The sequence below is a fragment of the Adelges cooleyi genome, unplaced genomic scaffold (assembly GCF_023614345.1).
Source record: "Adelges cooleyi isolate 19-005CV unplaced genomic scaffold, UGA_ACOO_1.1 ACOO_flye_CR_arks_rails_tigmint_CR_PRNA_2, whole genome shotgun sequence".
Classification (NCBI taxonomy): Eukaryota; Metazoa; Arthropoda; class Insecta; order Hemiptera; family Adelgidae; genus Adelges; species Adelges cooleyi.
Genome location: NW_026095860.1, coordinates 9,454,550 through 9,469,161, shown reverse-complemented (window position 1 = coordinate 9,469,161; position 14,612 = coordinate 9,454,550). Strand labels below are relative to the sequence as shown.

At 33.2% G+C, this 14,612-nt stretch overlaps 1 protein-coding gene across 1 annotated transcript in view; it reads left to right on the top strand.

Moving 5' to 3' along the window:
* The window catches only part of LOC126833894 (disintegrin and metalloproteinase domain-containing protein 10), a 74,743-nt gene that overhangs the window by 14,398 nt on the left and 45,733 nt on the right, over positions 1–14,612 (top strand). The window contains exon 2 of the mRNA XM_050565472.1: positions 6,445–6,598. Within this exon, the coding sequence (XP_050421429.1) occupies positions 6,445–6,598 (154 nt within the window). The remainder of the gene's footprint in view (positions 1–6,444; positions 6,599–14,612) is intronic.

The window sequence follows — 14,612 nt, the reverse complement described above, 5'->3', positions numbered from 1 at the left end:
AGGAGTTAAAAGTTAAAACATTTTCCGATCTATTTATTAATAAACCGCACACAAGTTTTTTCAGAAATGTCGAAAACCTATTGTTATGTGGTAGGAACAAAAAGATCCAACATCGCTATTCTATAAGTTGAAATAATTGTTATAAACTTCTTTTGGCGTCAATGGGTCTTCTCTTGGTTAACCGCATCGACAATTGACGTGGTTACATGGTTTTACAAGGAGTTTACTATAACTTACTTAATATAATATAGGCGATTAATTCAACGTACTGTCTAATTTATTCAGTCGTAGCTGTCACAGTAAATTATTTAGATGTCTCGAATGAAATTGAATTCGTAGTTTGGCGCGTAAACACCCCAAGTGTGTTGAAAATGAAGTATGCAGTTTATATTGAAACAATGAACGGAAACATTGATAAGTGGAGATAACGGTCATGTTATTTATTAGCATACTTGTGATTTGCGAATATGGAGTAATCCGAAAATGGTAACGGTTAGTAATTAATTTTGATTTTTATGTTAAGACATGGCATTATGCATACACTTGAATAAAGATGATCTTAAGTTATAATAATATAATATTATTAATTAAGTTATACATAAAAAACGTCGTATTTGTACACCGGCACGCATATCAGAATTAAAATATTTCTCTCCGAGGCAATTTACATAACGATCGTTATTAGGGTAAAGTCACGGTTGGTTATTTATGTCGTACTTACGGTTTATTTCGGCATCGTCTATGCGATTAAACATCTTCGTCGAAATGGTAACGTTATATTACAACTAGAATAAACGGTATAATACCTATTTATGTGTATGCAAACAGCATACATATATAAGCTTAGCCGAAAGAACGTTATATTATAACGCGGCGAATAATACATACAGTATACGCGGGGAACCTATATAAACGCGTAATACAGACCTATATGTAGTCTATAAAGGCACATAATATATAATTATTATAATAGAAATACCGTTTCATAATCAAATGATTTATTATCTTGAATCTACCTGGTTAGAAATCTTCATGTAATGGTCGCCGATGCGACGTGCAATGGTACATCAAGCACGTCGTGTTAAAATATTGAGTACCGGTAATATTGTTTGTGTAATACCTATCTATTCTTCATGGTATAGATTATAGTGTCATACATATTGTTTTCAATGATCCAAATAAATTAAGGAGTTAATTTTTCGTGTTGCGACCCGTATGCACATTATAGATAAATTATCTAGATAAACCAAAATATCTTCAGATCTTAGCGCTCCTGAATTACAAATAACACATGCCACATGTTTAACATAATTTAAGATTATGCTTTGGGTGGTTCAAGGATCGATCATGTCATTACCGTTCATTCGGATGTGTTGGTTGTTTATCGAATATGACCGGCATTGGTGGAAATTCATTTTGTACGGTTTTTGCTCTTATAATTACATGCGTCGCACCGTAGACCTCTGATTTAATTATTTTGCGCTATATATATATATTTTATCTATATCTAGTGAACACGAGTCATGGGAATTTATTCCCGTAGTGGACCGTTGGGCGGGCGCTACATAATTTCAAAACCGAGAGTGATTTCGTTATGTTATTTTGCCGGTGTATACTTATATAAGCCTAGTCGGAATGCTGGATTCTGGGCGACAATTCAATTTGACCAATGGTAGCCGCATTCTGCATTATTAATTAAAATACCTACATATTCTCCGAGGGTAGCGCCGTCGTAAAGTTAACACTGTGACGGGGCTTGGGAGATCACACGTGTACACCAGCAGTTGTAGTTATAGTAGTGGTGAAAGACAAGTAGGTATACTATTATTCGACGTCTATTGTACTTATACACGGTATACTATATAGCCGTAAGCGGTAAATAATTAATTGGCCATAACAAACGATAGTGATTTACAATGTTCCGCTAACGCTGAGCCGCCACAGCTGCCATCACAGTAAATATAACATTGCAATATACATTGAAATTGTTATACTCACTTTTTGTTATCTCTCTTTGCAAATTCCCTCCCCCCCATATTTATTTATTTATTTCAATGACACTATCTCGAGAAGTACTTTTTATAAAAATCACTAAGAGCTTGGTTGGTAATTAGTGCGTACAAAAAAAACAACAAACAAATATTCGAACTTTGTAAGTCCTCGATACGATTTATTTGGAATATCAAAGTTTGTTGTTAACTTAAACAGAAAACTCTAATAATAAATAAATATATTAAAAGTTTTTTTCTTGAACGTACATAGTTCACTCAAGATATCGTTAAAAAAATAACTTTAAATTAAATAAAAATGATTTGAAATTATCTTATACGCAGGACTTCTACGCAATTATATATCTTATGACTTGGAAAAGGGTGAAAGGCGATGAAAGATGACACCACTAGAAAACAACCCGCGTCCCACAATCCTTAATTATTACATTTTGTAAGTATATGATAGATATTTAGTATATAACAGAAATTTCAACCACTGAGTTCGTCAATGCAATAATATCAAAATTACACAGATAATTGGTTATAAATCAAAGAAACAATACGATAAACTTAAAGTTTGGTCACTATTTGATTTTTTAAGGGAACACTAAGTAACTAAGTTTTTGTTTTTACCCCCCTTCCAACTTAATTTTTGATAGCGACTTTTGAAACTTAAATGGTAACGTATATATTTGATTAACTTTTTAAATTGAGAATAATGTACTAAAAATGTTGACTGTTCGATAACCAGTTTCAGAAACCTATTTTTAAAGTTAGGATGGGAGGGGAAGTGCGGTTGGGAAATGCGCGCAGATAAAAATAATCCTATAATATTATATATATATATATACTATACTAATATATATAATACAATAATATTTAATTATGCACTCCACCTTTCCTCCTGCCGTGAACTTGAAATTTCAATAACTTCAAAAATAGTTATCCGAAACTGGTTATCGACAGTCAACATTTTTAGTACATTATTCTCAATTTAAAAAGTTAATCAAATATATACGTTACCATTTAAGTTTCAAAAGTTACTATCAAAAAGACTAAGTTTGGGGGGTAAAAACAAAAAATATTGTGAAAAATTGAGATCACGTTGTATAAAAACAATATGAAAAAAAAAATTTTTATTTCTTATTAAACCCTATGAGGTAGATATTGAGTGGCTCATAATAAAAAAATCACCCTGTATATGTAATTAAGGGGAGCTGTTTGATACGAATTGAACTTTACAAAGTAAAATTTATATTTCAGAAAAAACTAATTTGTTGATGTACTTAGATAAATATAAGCCAACGAGTAATGACTCTGGAGAAATTACCGTACAGTTTACTAATTTATATATATAAAAAAAAAACGTTAATGTAATTTCATTTGGACACCGCATCAGAGGAATCTGTCCTATATAGCCGCACGCACATAAGTACAGCACTTCCACAATTTCTTAAGACAAACATCGTTTCAGGACTAAAGCCGAAAAATTACTGAGGAAACTTGGGATAATAATTTTAGCGGGATTGCATGTTTCAAACGTGGTTTTACGATATTAAATTTATAGCAAATAGTTTAAGCGTAACTATAACTTTTTTTTTTTAATATCTGATTCAATTTTTTTGTTTACTATTGTCATAATAAGTTGCTTACGTTTTTTTCAATATAGTGATGGTATAAATATAAACTATATGTTTGGCTTCGAATAATTTTAAGGCTATTTTCATGTGATTTCCTAATGCTAAATTTGCAATTAACGTTTGTTAAACATTTAATGATTCTGTGTATATTAAATAGAGCCTAAGGTTGGTGCAATAAATTGAGTACATTAAACCCGATTTATGAAAATTCACGTGTATTATTTGGACTTAAAAATGGATGGGCTTTGGGGTGTGTTTATTTAAACATGTTATTTAATATAACATTATATTAAAAAATATTATAAAAGTATAATACAACAAAATCTAGGGCCGGATTAATCAATAGGTACAACTGGTTCCTTCTCCTAAGCGCTCTGGACTTATGAGAAATACATCTCTAGCCTCTAAACAAAGAAAAAAAAACAGCTGTCATAGTTTACTAATTTAATGTATTGCAATGTAATTATAACAAAATGAACCTTATATTATTGCAATATTTTTAAAGATAAAATAAAAATAAATTTCGTTGTGGGCGCTAAACGTTTTAGATTATTCGTAATAGTTTGTAGGAATGTTGTAATGAAAATCGAGACCGGCGCGGCGATGCACAACTGCCTAGGGCTTACAAATGGCTTAATTCGGTTAGGCTAGATTACAAAAAAATGTATAAATGTTATTTACTATTGTTAAGAAAGTTTGGAACATAAATCATATAGTATTCGCCGTTAGAAGGACCGTTCCTTTGGGTCTTAGAATTGTAATCTGAAATGTGAAGCGACTGAATCTTTTTCATTTCTAAACTTTGTGTAGGTAATAACTGTTCGAGAATAAATAACAATTTATTCTGAAGATTAAAAAAAGGAATAAGTTTTGGTGGTTGTTAAGAAGCCATTTGAACAGATTGCCTACGGACATTCCAAACATAATAGTTGTGCGGTACAGCAGTATACATTCACTTTGAGAGAATATTTTGAACTTAATGACTTTCAACTTAAACGTTGTCTAATAGTAAATTGTACAATTTATTTTGACCGCTGTCATAAATTTTGATTTAACAAGAAATTTACCGTATAAACCAAACGTATTATATTAAACGTTATATTTATTAACTCTTCTTACTATTACTTTAGACCGTTTTGTTTTGTAAAATGTATACGCTATGCTAACATATTATATAGATACTCATAATATCTACTATTAGTTTTGTCTGTTACCGTTACAAATTCTAATGCGTTGCACTGTTAGTATCATGAAATATTCCAGATGGAAACAGGACGGTTTAGCGAAGATCTACGAATTAAAAACGTACACAGTTACATAATTATCGTTTTGTCAGCGCAATAAAATATAACTTAATTTCTAATGGCATATAACAACATGTAATACGGAAAATCGTTCCTCTTAATGAAGAACTCAGAACGCTAATATCTAATTACATTTTAATTATGTTTGGTGAGTAAATAATTTATCAAAATTTAGCGAATTAAAAATAATTTAATGTTGTTTGAACTCGCGTTTTCTCCAATTTAGATCTTTGTTACGTATAAAATAATGTTATATTTTAATTGCGTTTGTGATTTGGCTTTTTATTATGTAAGTTTTGCATATTAAACGTAATTTAAAATTGATTTACATACACCATATTTGTTATTACTCATTACCTATGTACATATTATTTAATTGACTTTTAAATATTAGTTTAGGTACTTCATTATTTTTGTGGTTCGGATCAATCTCACTTTTTGGAACTTTTGGCATACGAACTTTAAAGTTTTTATCTGATGTTCTCAATATTTGTTCCGAGCTTGCCGTTTGTTATTAAATAATGTTATGTATATAATACACATTCCATGGTGACAATAGGGTCAATGACGTGTAACATTGGTTCTTCTTGATCCAAGTCAAGGATATAAGTAGGTCCATGTCGTATCATTGACATTCCTTGGGTTCTTTAAAAAAAAATAACGGTTTCATTCTGTGTTTCTTTATCGTTTGAGCTCTGCGATCCGTGTTACCGGGAATAACTTTGGTAACATAGGTACCCGTGAAATCTTTGACGTCAACTATCCTGGGTGTGTGTGTGAGTGTGCAAATGTATATTGGCGGCCAACTTAACGGACGGACTTCCGTTTTAACGGCGCGCCTGAGGGAGCAGTGGTGGTGGTGACGTTGCGAAGGGGGAGAGAGGTGTGCGGTGGGACCATCAAAATATCGATTGGGGTCTCAACGAAGCAGCCGCGGTACCAATGGGGTGCGTGCGACATTCCTCGGGCGATATTGGAGCTCGTAAAGCCTACACGCAAATACGCATACAAACACATTTACCAAAGAGCTATAATAACGGTTGTGGAAAGAGAGACAGGGAGAGATAGCTGAGTAGATAGGTATGTGTGTGTGTAAATGCGTACAGTCGTTTTCAATTATACGCAACCAGTCAGATTTATGAAGGTATATATTATTTATCTCTAGGCCCTCCACATCCCCCTCCTCATACTCAAACACCGTGGTATCGAGTCTCTTTCTCTCTTATCTATGTACGGTCGCTGTTATATTATATTATGTGCTTGATCATTATTTTATCCAGACACCGCCACAATGTGCACACTCCGCACTAAACGAGATAATGCCGAACTTGTGAAGAGGGCGAGTATCGCACACGAAACGCTTCCCATAATATTAATATGTATATATTTTATATAACAATAACGAAAACAACAATAATAACATTATTATTATTATTATTGTATACATTTTATGGCCCAGCTTCTGTTGTTTAATGATAATTAACGTTTTTTGTTTTGTTTGCTTTTTAGGCAAACTGCCGGCACTCAACCATTTCATAAAGCACTACACGCCGGCCGAATACGACCGGGACAGTTTGAGGGAACAGCACCGGAGGATGCGCAGGGAAGCGCGCCAACAATCGCCAGTACAGCCGTTGCGACTCACCATCTCGACCCCGCATAGGTCTGTATATTATACAAAAATAAACTTTGCACCCGGCCAAAACCCGTGCTTTATGTTACTATATTGTGTGTAACTGCGTACAGTGACTCTTATTGTTACTTACTCTTTACCCGCCATGTGGTCGAACCGTGGCGGTAATTAATTACACCGGCCGACAACGTTATATTGTCACGAAATTGAAACTTACAGATTCTTAAAGTGTTTTCCCCCCAAATTTCGAGTACGGTCTCGGTTCAGTGCTCTTCTGATACCCTAGGGTTTTTCGTCGTACCTATGTCAAACACGTCACTTTTCTTATCCAGGAGTTTTGTTTTTAATGCCGGAAAAAAAAGGAAAAAACGTAACACGAGTAAAGTGTAGAATATATTAGCTCCAACGCGACGTGGACCTGAGAGGTATTAGTTTCACATTAATGTGGTTTATTTTTGTGTATGGACCTACGATACATTTTTAAGTATCCGACATTATCTTCGTATAATATACAGTGTGTATAATCAGAAATCACACTACTAAGGTACTTTATTGTTCACCGCTTTCCCTTCAAAACCGAGAGAACGCCTTTAAATTGGCCTACTTAAAGAATTTAAAAATTTGCATCCTTGTTGCGTATGTACAGGACAACTACAACAGTCAAGTTATTATAGATGCGGCTGATTAAAAATGAGAAACAAAAGTACACAGAGGAAAGGTTTAATTACTTTTCGATGAACAGTTTAAAAGAGAACCATAGGTATTGTATTTACTTGAAAACGAAGTCGCGCTATTTAATCATCGCGGTTTCAAAGTGTTTTAATTGAAATATTTTACTGGGTAATTCACTTCACGCATTCCGTCGGATAATAATTAATTTTCACATTTCATTGTTGTCCAAGACGTTGTTAACTGATTCATATAGTCTCGTGGAATCTTTTGCAGCGATGCTTAACGCGTTAAAACCCGTATGTGAGAGAGTATGAGCGCCTTTGTCTTTCGTCCATTTTACGACAGAACGCGTTATCAAGTGATGGATGTATAATGTGACCTCAATCGCTTAACCATAAAACCCATTGACCTAAATGAATATTGTCATTCAGTGGCATACAGTTTGTTCGAAACAAACGAGTTTTTTTTGTTGTTGAACTATAACTGCAACCTAATCTAATTAAATTGTTTGCGATCTAACTCCAGGGTCGGGAGCAAATCCTAATCTACTCTATTTAAAAGTACCTATACAAATACGGTTTTTAGCTTTTTCTGAGTTTGGTCGATTACAACACAGAAATAAGAACTTTTAAAATATTAAATAATTAATTAGTTAAAAAATGTGATTATTTAAACAACAGTCATGTTTATTTTGATTAATTAGTATTTAAACGATTTTCTTCAACTTTACAAGGTGATAAATTTAAAATGTGTGTATAATATATAAGCTTAAGATTTATGTTCACAATGTACTTGTTCGTTTTCAAGATGAGGGAAAATACAAATATTTGGTTTCCTAAGTTATAAAAAAAAAATGGCGTCATATATTAAACTCTAAGGTATTCCCAGGGTGGAATTAAAAAAGTTTTTTTTATTCTGTTTTAAGGGAAAATAACGTAAAATTAAATCTAATTAACTGAAGTTTGTTTTTTAATAGTTTTTTAAATTATAATAAAAGTTTATCCAGACAGAAGTAATAGACTTCGAAATTAAATGTCAATATTATAAAACGAATATTTTCCTAATAGATTATTATAATACAATATTGGAGACTTTTATACTATTTATTGCCTTAATGTAAACGAATACAATTGTTTTAACTTTTACAATAGCGGTTTACTCGGCAACATGTACCTACCGAGTACTATTATAATACCTAATATTCGTATAAAAAAAACCTTGTATACAGTAAAAAAGTGTATGTTTCCTGCGTGTTATACAGTCCATGTCGAAACGTAGTAGGTAATTTTTTTTTGTGATGTCAGTGATATAGCGAAAATCGATAATAATATTACAGTAACGAAATTGAAAACTATTAATTTGTTCTACTTTACTTAGAGCAATATTAATTAAATGTGTGCATGGATGAAAAACCAGCGTTCCCTAATTCAGTTTATTTGTGGCTTTGAAATGTATGGGGGGGTACAAACTGAATATGTTGCTTATGATTTCTAAAGTAAAACATTTTGTGAAAACGATGATCACTGTTGATTTTTTTTATCAAACGTTTGTGCTCACAAAAATGGAGTTTGGAGTCCAATGACAAGGCCCAAAGAGGAATGAGTTAATATTGCTATGAGAGCCAGAATTTCCTTACCACTTAATCCGTGTTATAACTAGTGATTTTTAAACTGTTCGTACGATTGCTCTTTTAGACATCTCTTAATTAAAATTGCATTTCGTTATTGATTCATAAAACATTTATTTGATGAACGTTCATGCGACCAGGTAGGTAGGTATTGGCGAATTTCGGTAAGTATAAGAATACTAGTCGGTTGGGTTGTTTGTAGTATCTGCCTTCTTTGATATTCAGGACTTAGGCCGTCACTGTCACTGTCGTCTAGGGTGTCCTTCGGGGGCACCTTTGTAATGTTTTTTTTTAGCCTTTTTTTAGGAAGCGACGCGACGTGGCGTTATCCTTGACGGACGCCAAGCGTACGACGTTTCCCAGAGGCGCATCTTTCACATTGTCCGTTTCTCGGTCGGTTTTGTTTTGCACCGTCTATCCTTATACGTCCTTTGTGGTAGCCGCGCGTATTGTGGTGACCGTATCGATTGCTTTTGTAAGTCGCATACCGTTCGATGGCGTGGACCAATGCGTTTTTGCGCGCTTGTATTGCATTATTGTCGCCGTGCACCGGACATTATTCACTGTACTTGCACGGCACGATTAACCGTTATATATGGATATAGGTATACGCGGATATGTACCTATATAGCGTGGACAGTGTCACGAAGCGGTTGGCCGTTGCGTTTTTACCGAGTCCGATCGGAGAGGATTAACCTCGGCCGGCGGTGCTGGCGTGTGTCCGTCGGATTTTGTAACGGATCGATTAACAGTGTGTGTGACCAAAGGACTGTTATTGTTGTACGTGCCAACTATGATGTATGCATTCGACACGGCCGCCCGAGTTCACCGGCCGTGTGTGCGTGGGCGTGTGGACGGGGAGGGTGGTCGATGGTGTTGGCGGTCTTCGATGGTAAATCATTTTAAAGGATTTTTCCGGCAACGTGACTCGTGGGCGAAGGGTGGCCCGAAATAAACACAGGGAAAGATGGGCCGGTCTCGCGAGATGCACACACTTCTCAGTCATAAATCACCATCATCATGATGGTCCCTATGCGGATATTCGGTACTTGTAACCTGTACTTTAGCAGTTTCGTACTTCTAGTCGAGCACACACACTTACACTATATGGATGAATAGATATTTATATACATTTTGTTTTTTGGTACGCTTTCCTGTGTAAAATATTCAGTGCGCCATTCTCGTTTATCATGCGTCAGTTATCAAAGGTGATACTGTATAGTGTATAATAATATGTAACATGTCTTTACTTTTTAATTACGACAAACAATTCAAATCCAGCATTATTTATTCGGGAATCCTGATTTTAGGAAAACTACCAGTTTGTTTCGATCGGTTCTAGGCTCTATTTCTAGAGATGTATGATTGATATAATTTATTTATGAGTATAAAATAAAATAAAATAATGTTGCTAGAACTTGCACCAAAGTCTCCATAGATCTCCGAGTTTAAACATTTTTGTGATTTTTAGTAATTTAATAAAAAATTGGAGATCGAAAAATTGAAAGAATTAGATAATTATTAAAACCAGTTTTTATCAGATGTAGCTTTTATTTTACCCTTTTTTATAATTAGCTACGAAAAACATAATTAACATTGCATTTAGTGTTACGGTTTTAAGGTACTACCAATTAACCGGGTGGGTAAACTCGATTACTTGTTCTCAGAACATGCTATTAGAGGATTGGTGTAAGGAAGTATCTTAAAACCAATTAAAATGATCTGATCTTACAACGGATGGGATTTTATTCCGCAGCGCCTTAGACCGTACGGCTATAGTAATTAAACGCGTTCGCTAAACGGATTGGGTGTCAGTCAGAGATGATTAATTGTCGTATGATAATCTTAGTTACAACACACGTGGTCTTATAAGTCTATTTTTGTTTGAACTTTACATTTAACGAGACTCGCGAGTTGTGAGTTGTTGTTAAGTTTGGTTAAAAGTTAGAAAAACAACCTAACAAAATATAATGTTAGCAGTTGTTTTATTTAACCCATCATGGTATAAATTATAATAACTTATAGTTTTTTAATTTAATAATGAATTAATATTTCCTATTCCAAGAACGTCAAAACGTTTTAGTTATAAAACATTTTATACTATGTTTTTAAATAAATAATTGCAATATTATTAGTACAAATCACAAAACTAACTTATTTGTATTACGAACGAAATTTAAGTTTATAAAAAGTTGTGGAATTAACATGTTATAACTCATAACTTGCATTAATTTATTATAATTGTTAAAAAAGCCATTCGAAAGGGTAAATTTTAAAATTCCTCACTTTCTCAAACTTATCAGCTTTTGTTAATTTGTCATGTTTAGTAATTTGTACTAAATCCGTTTTAAATAATATAAATTAACGATGTGTAAGCTAAAACAATTTAACAACCTATAATACACTGATATCATAGTTTTAGTTGAAGATATTTTGAAGTTGTGAAAAATTGCCTACACCTTAATTTCTTAAAAAAATATATTAAGGTATTTTTGACCTAAACATTGCTCTACCATTTTTTTTAAATCAAAATAGTCTTGCGCATGTAAAGGAATCTAATAAATCAATAGGAATAGAACTTGGCCATATCTTTTGTATACTTTTGTCATATTTTCTTAAACCTTTGTTGGGTACCCGTACTCTGAATGCATTCTCCGATAAAGAGTGTTTTGTACTTGAAACACTCAAGAGTGCCGGAAGCGAACAATTTTTACCCTTAGGTATTGTTAGCTGTACAGTGGACATCGGTACGGTTGTATAGTTATTTTTTTAAGTATTCTATCTCTCGCTCCTGTTATTGGAAAAACGCCATATTTTTCTTGTAAATGAACGTTAAATAATATACATAATGTTGGGTGAACATACGGCCAACAGTACGAGTTATGTTGTTGTGGTCTCTCTAGAAAGACTGTTTTTATCATAATTTATCAGTGAACAGTCTCTATACAGCTAAGGATATCTATGTATGCTATATAAGTATATATTATACCGTTAAACGATGAATACAAAATAGTAACGATCAGTTTGCTAGTACGAGTATTAAGCCTAATCGTTATAATATGCCAACCACTACAATAACTATAATAATACTTTGGCGTTACTTCAATTGTGCTTAGAATTTTCTCTAAATTAGCACATTTTCATTAATCCAAGTAGCTCTTGCTGAGTAGGTTTAGGTTAGATTGGGCTGATTGTAGTTAATTGCGTTCAAGTCCTACATAGCTTTGTGACGCTTAGGGCGTTACTTATGTTAGATTTTCCAATGTCAGAACGGTTTTTGCGTGTAATATACTCTTATCAAAAAGCCTTTCGATCCGTTGGGAAATTCAAGAACGAAAAATACAGCCAATTGTTTTAAGTACGTATATTATTATTACTATTACCTACTTTCGAGGAAGGTGCAGAGAAGCAAAACGTTATGTCGGTTACAGTTTTTGCTTGTAATGCTCACAACATATGTATATAGGTATACGGAGAACAAAGATCATGGTTAAAGTTTTAAAACAAGCCTTGTGAGTGCGAGCAGTGTAGAGTATTTTGATGGTGGTGCGGTTACTTTCTTTTATTCAGGGTAGTTTTATTCGAACTAATAACCAAGAGTTTCCCTTTTGTGCTGAGCCACCCTCACACCGCCATCTTCCTCGTTTTGAAGGCACCTACGGTTGTTATAGCTTGCGCATACTGATTATATTAATACTCCCCTTTTCATGCCGGTTCACTTCTTGATCCTTGTACTGCCGTATTGACTTGAGCGCGTACTAAGTAAAGTAACGCGTACCCGTGTCTTAAGTATACGCATCATCGTTTTTACCGAAGAAAGAGTAAACTATTATAATAATCATCATTTCGGCAATGAAGTGAAAAATAAAACAATTAAATACAAATAACAACGCTCTGTAGAAAATTAGGATGTCTTTGTAATCATAAAACAACTATATAATTATACCTACTAAAAAATCCGATTTAACGTTTTATTCTGCGCAGTCTATTGTATATTATGTAATAAATCGTATCATTTCTGACTCGGATTTCAGTTTTAGGGCACGCTTTTTTACGAACGTGACGTTTATTTTTTAATAAAGTTGACATTACAATTCTTAATAAACAACAAAAATTCGTTAAAAACACACCTTTATTAAATGTAAAAATAACAGCCCTCAAACAAAAATAAATAAGTAACTATTTATGTACGCTGCTCCCCAAGTGACAAAAAATATTTTATTATTAAGTAAAAAAAAACATTTTTTCGTACCTTGGAATATTTATAATTTTACAATTTTTTTTTTTTAAATAAATGGAACAAAAAATTAATTTGGAGATTTATTTTATAAATGATTGAACTCATTATATTATAGTTGGACTGTTTAAGTTTTTTTTTCTTTAACGTTATATTAAGATTAACTGGGTTCACGAATCGTTGTAGTATTTGCATATTTATTTCGGAATCCACCAATAGGATAAAAAAAAAACTTTATTTAAAATTACCTACCGAGAAGTCAAATAACATTTTTATATTTTGCACGTTTCTGTGGTTATCATGTTAATTTTGGGTTAAGCCGCTCGGTGAGCAATAATAACGTTTTTAGAATCAGTTAGTTGCGTTTGTAAAAAAACTGTTTTAAAGCCACAGGCCATGAAATAACTGTGTACATGTTTATATTAATATAATAATAAAAAACAAAAAAATAGTTAAAAAATGATAAGCTAAATGGAATGTTTCGAGAAGAAGTTTTCCATTGTAACTTTCTAATCTCATTTGACTCGGCTATGTTATTTAAACAATATTAGACGGTAAACAGTTTTTCAATATCACTTCCCTCCCAATTTTTATTTTCTAAATTACTTAATGTATTATTAACAATTAACACACATTTTTCAGGATGTCAAAATGTACTGTATAGTAATATTTATTTAGAAGAATATTTTAGGGGATGTCATGTGATCAACAGTTTCCCCTCAACATTTTCTTCTGTAAAAAAAAAGTAACATTTATTTGGGTGGATTATATTAATAGTAATTAAGTATTAAATGATTATTTTATAGATAATTTTTAAACATTTTACCCCGTTGTTTTATCTTGACCGACTTTCATACTTGACATGCACTGCACGTCTTCGGCGCTATATGGTTTTGTGATTATCCGCCCGACTACAGATTATTTACGGTAGAAGCCACAAAATGTTCCTAATAATATAGAGCAGTACGATGAATCGTGAAACAATACTGGCGGTGTGCCTTTCGTGGAAACCCCGTTAATGGAATAATACGATTCCGATAAACCGCTAAAAAATCCGGAGAAGAACCGAATGGCGGCGGTGTCGTATTACCATGACGGAAGTGGACCAGTCTGATTAAGTCACCCACGACAGTTTTGTTCTAATAATTATTTTCGTGAGCTTCGTTTTTTTGTCAAGTCGCTTGTAAATATAGCCACAACTATAGCGATTTCAACTAGAAACAGACCAGAAACGACAAAGTCATGTGGCGGCGAGCCACGTTTTTCCTAGCCAATCGTACTGTAGAACCGAGTTTCCGAGTTGTACACTAAACTGAACTGTCCCAAGCCACATGTATCTGTGGCTCGGACCAGAAAGTGTCAATATTACTTTTCTGCAAAAATGTTAGTTAATGGCAAAATATATTTAAGAGAAAAATACTTGAACAAATAGTCATTAGATTTAGTTTAAATGAAGCTTGCGTTAAATTTGCAAAAAATGAGGTTGGCTTTTTGGCTTGATTCTGGCC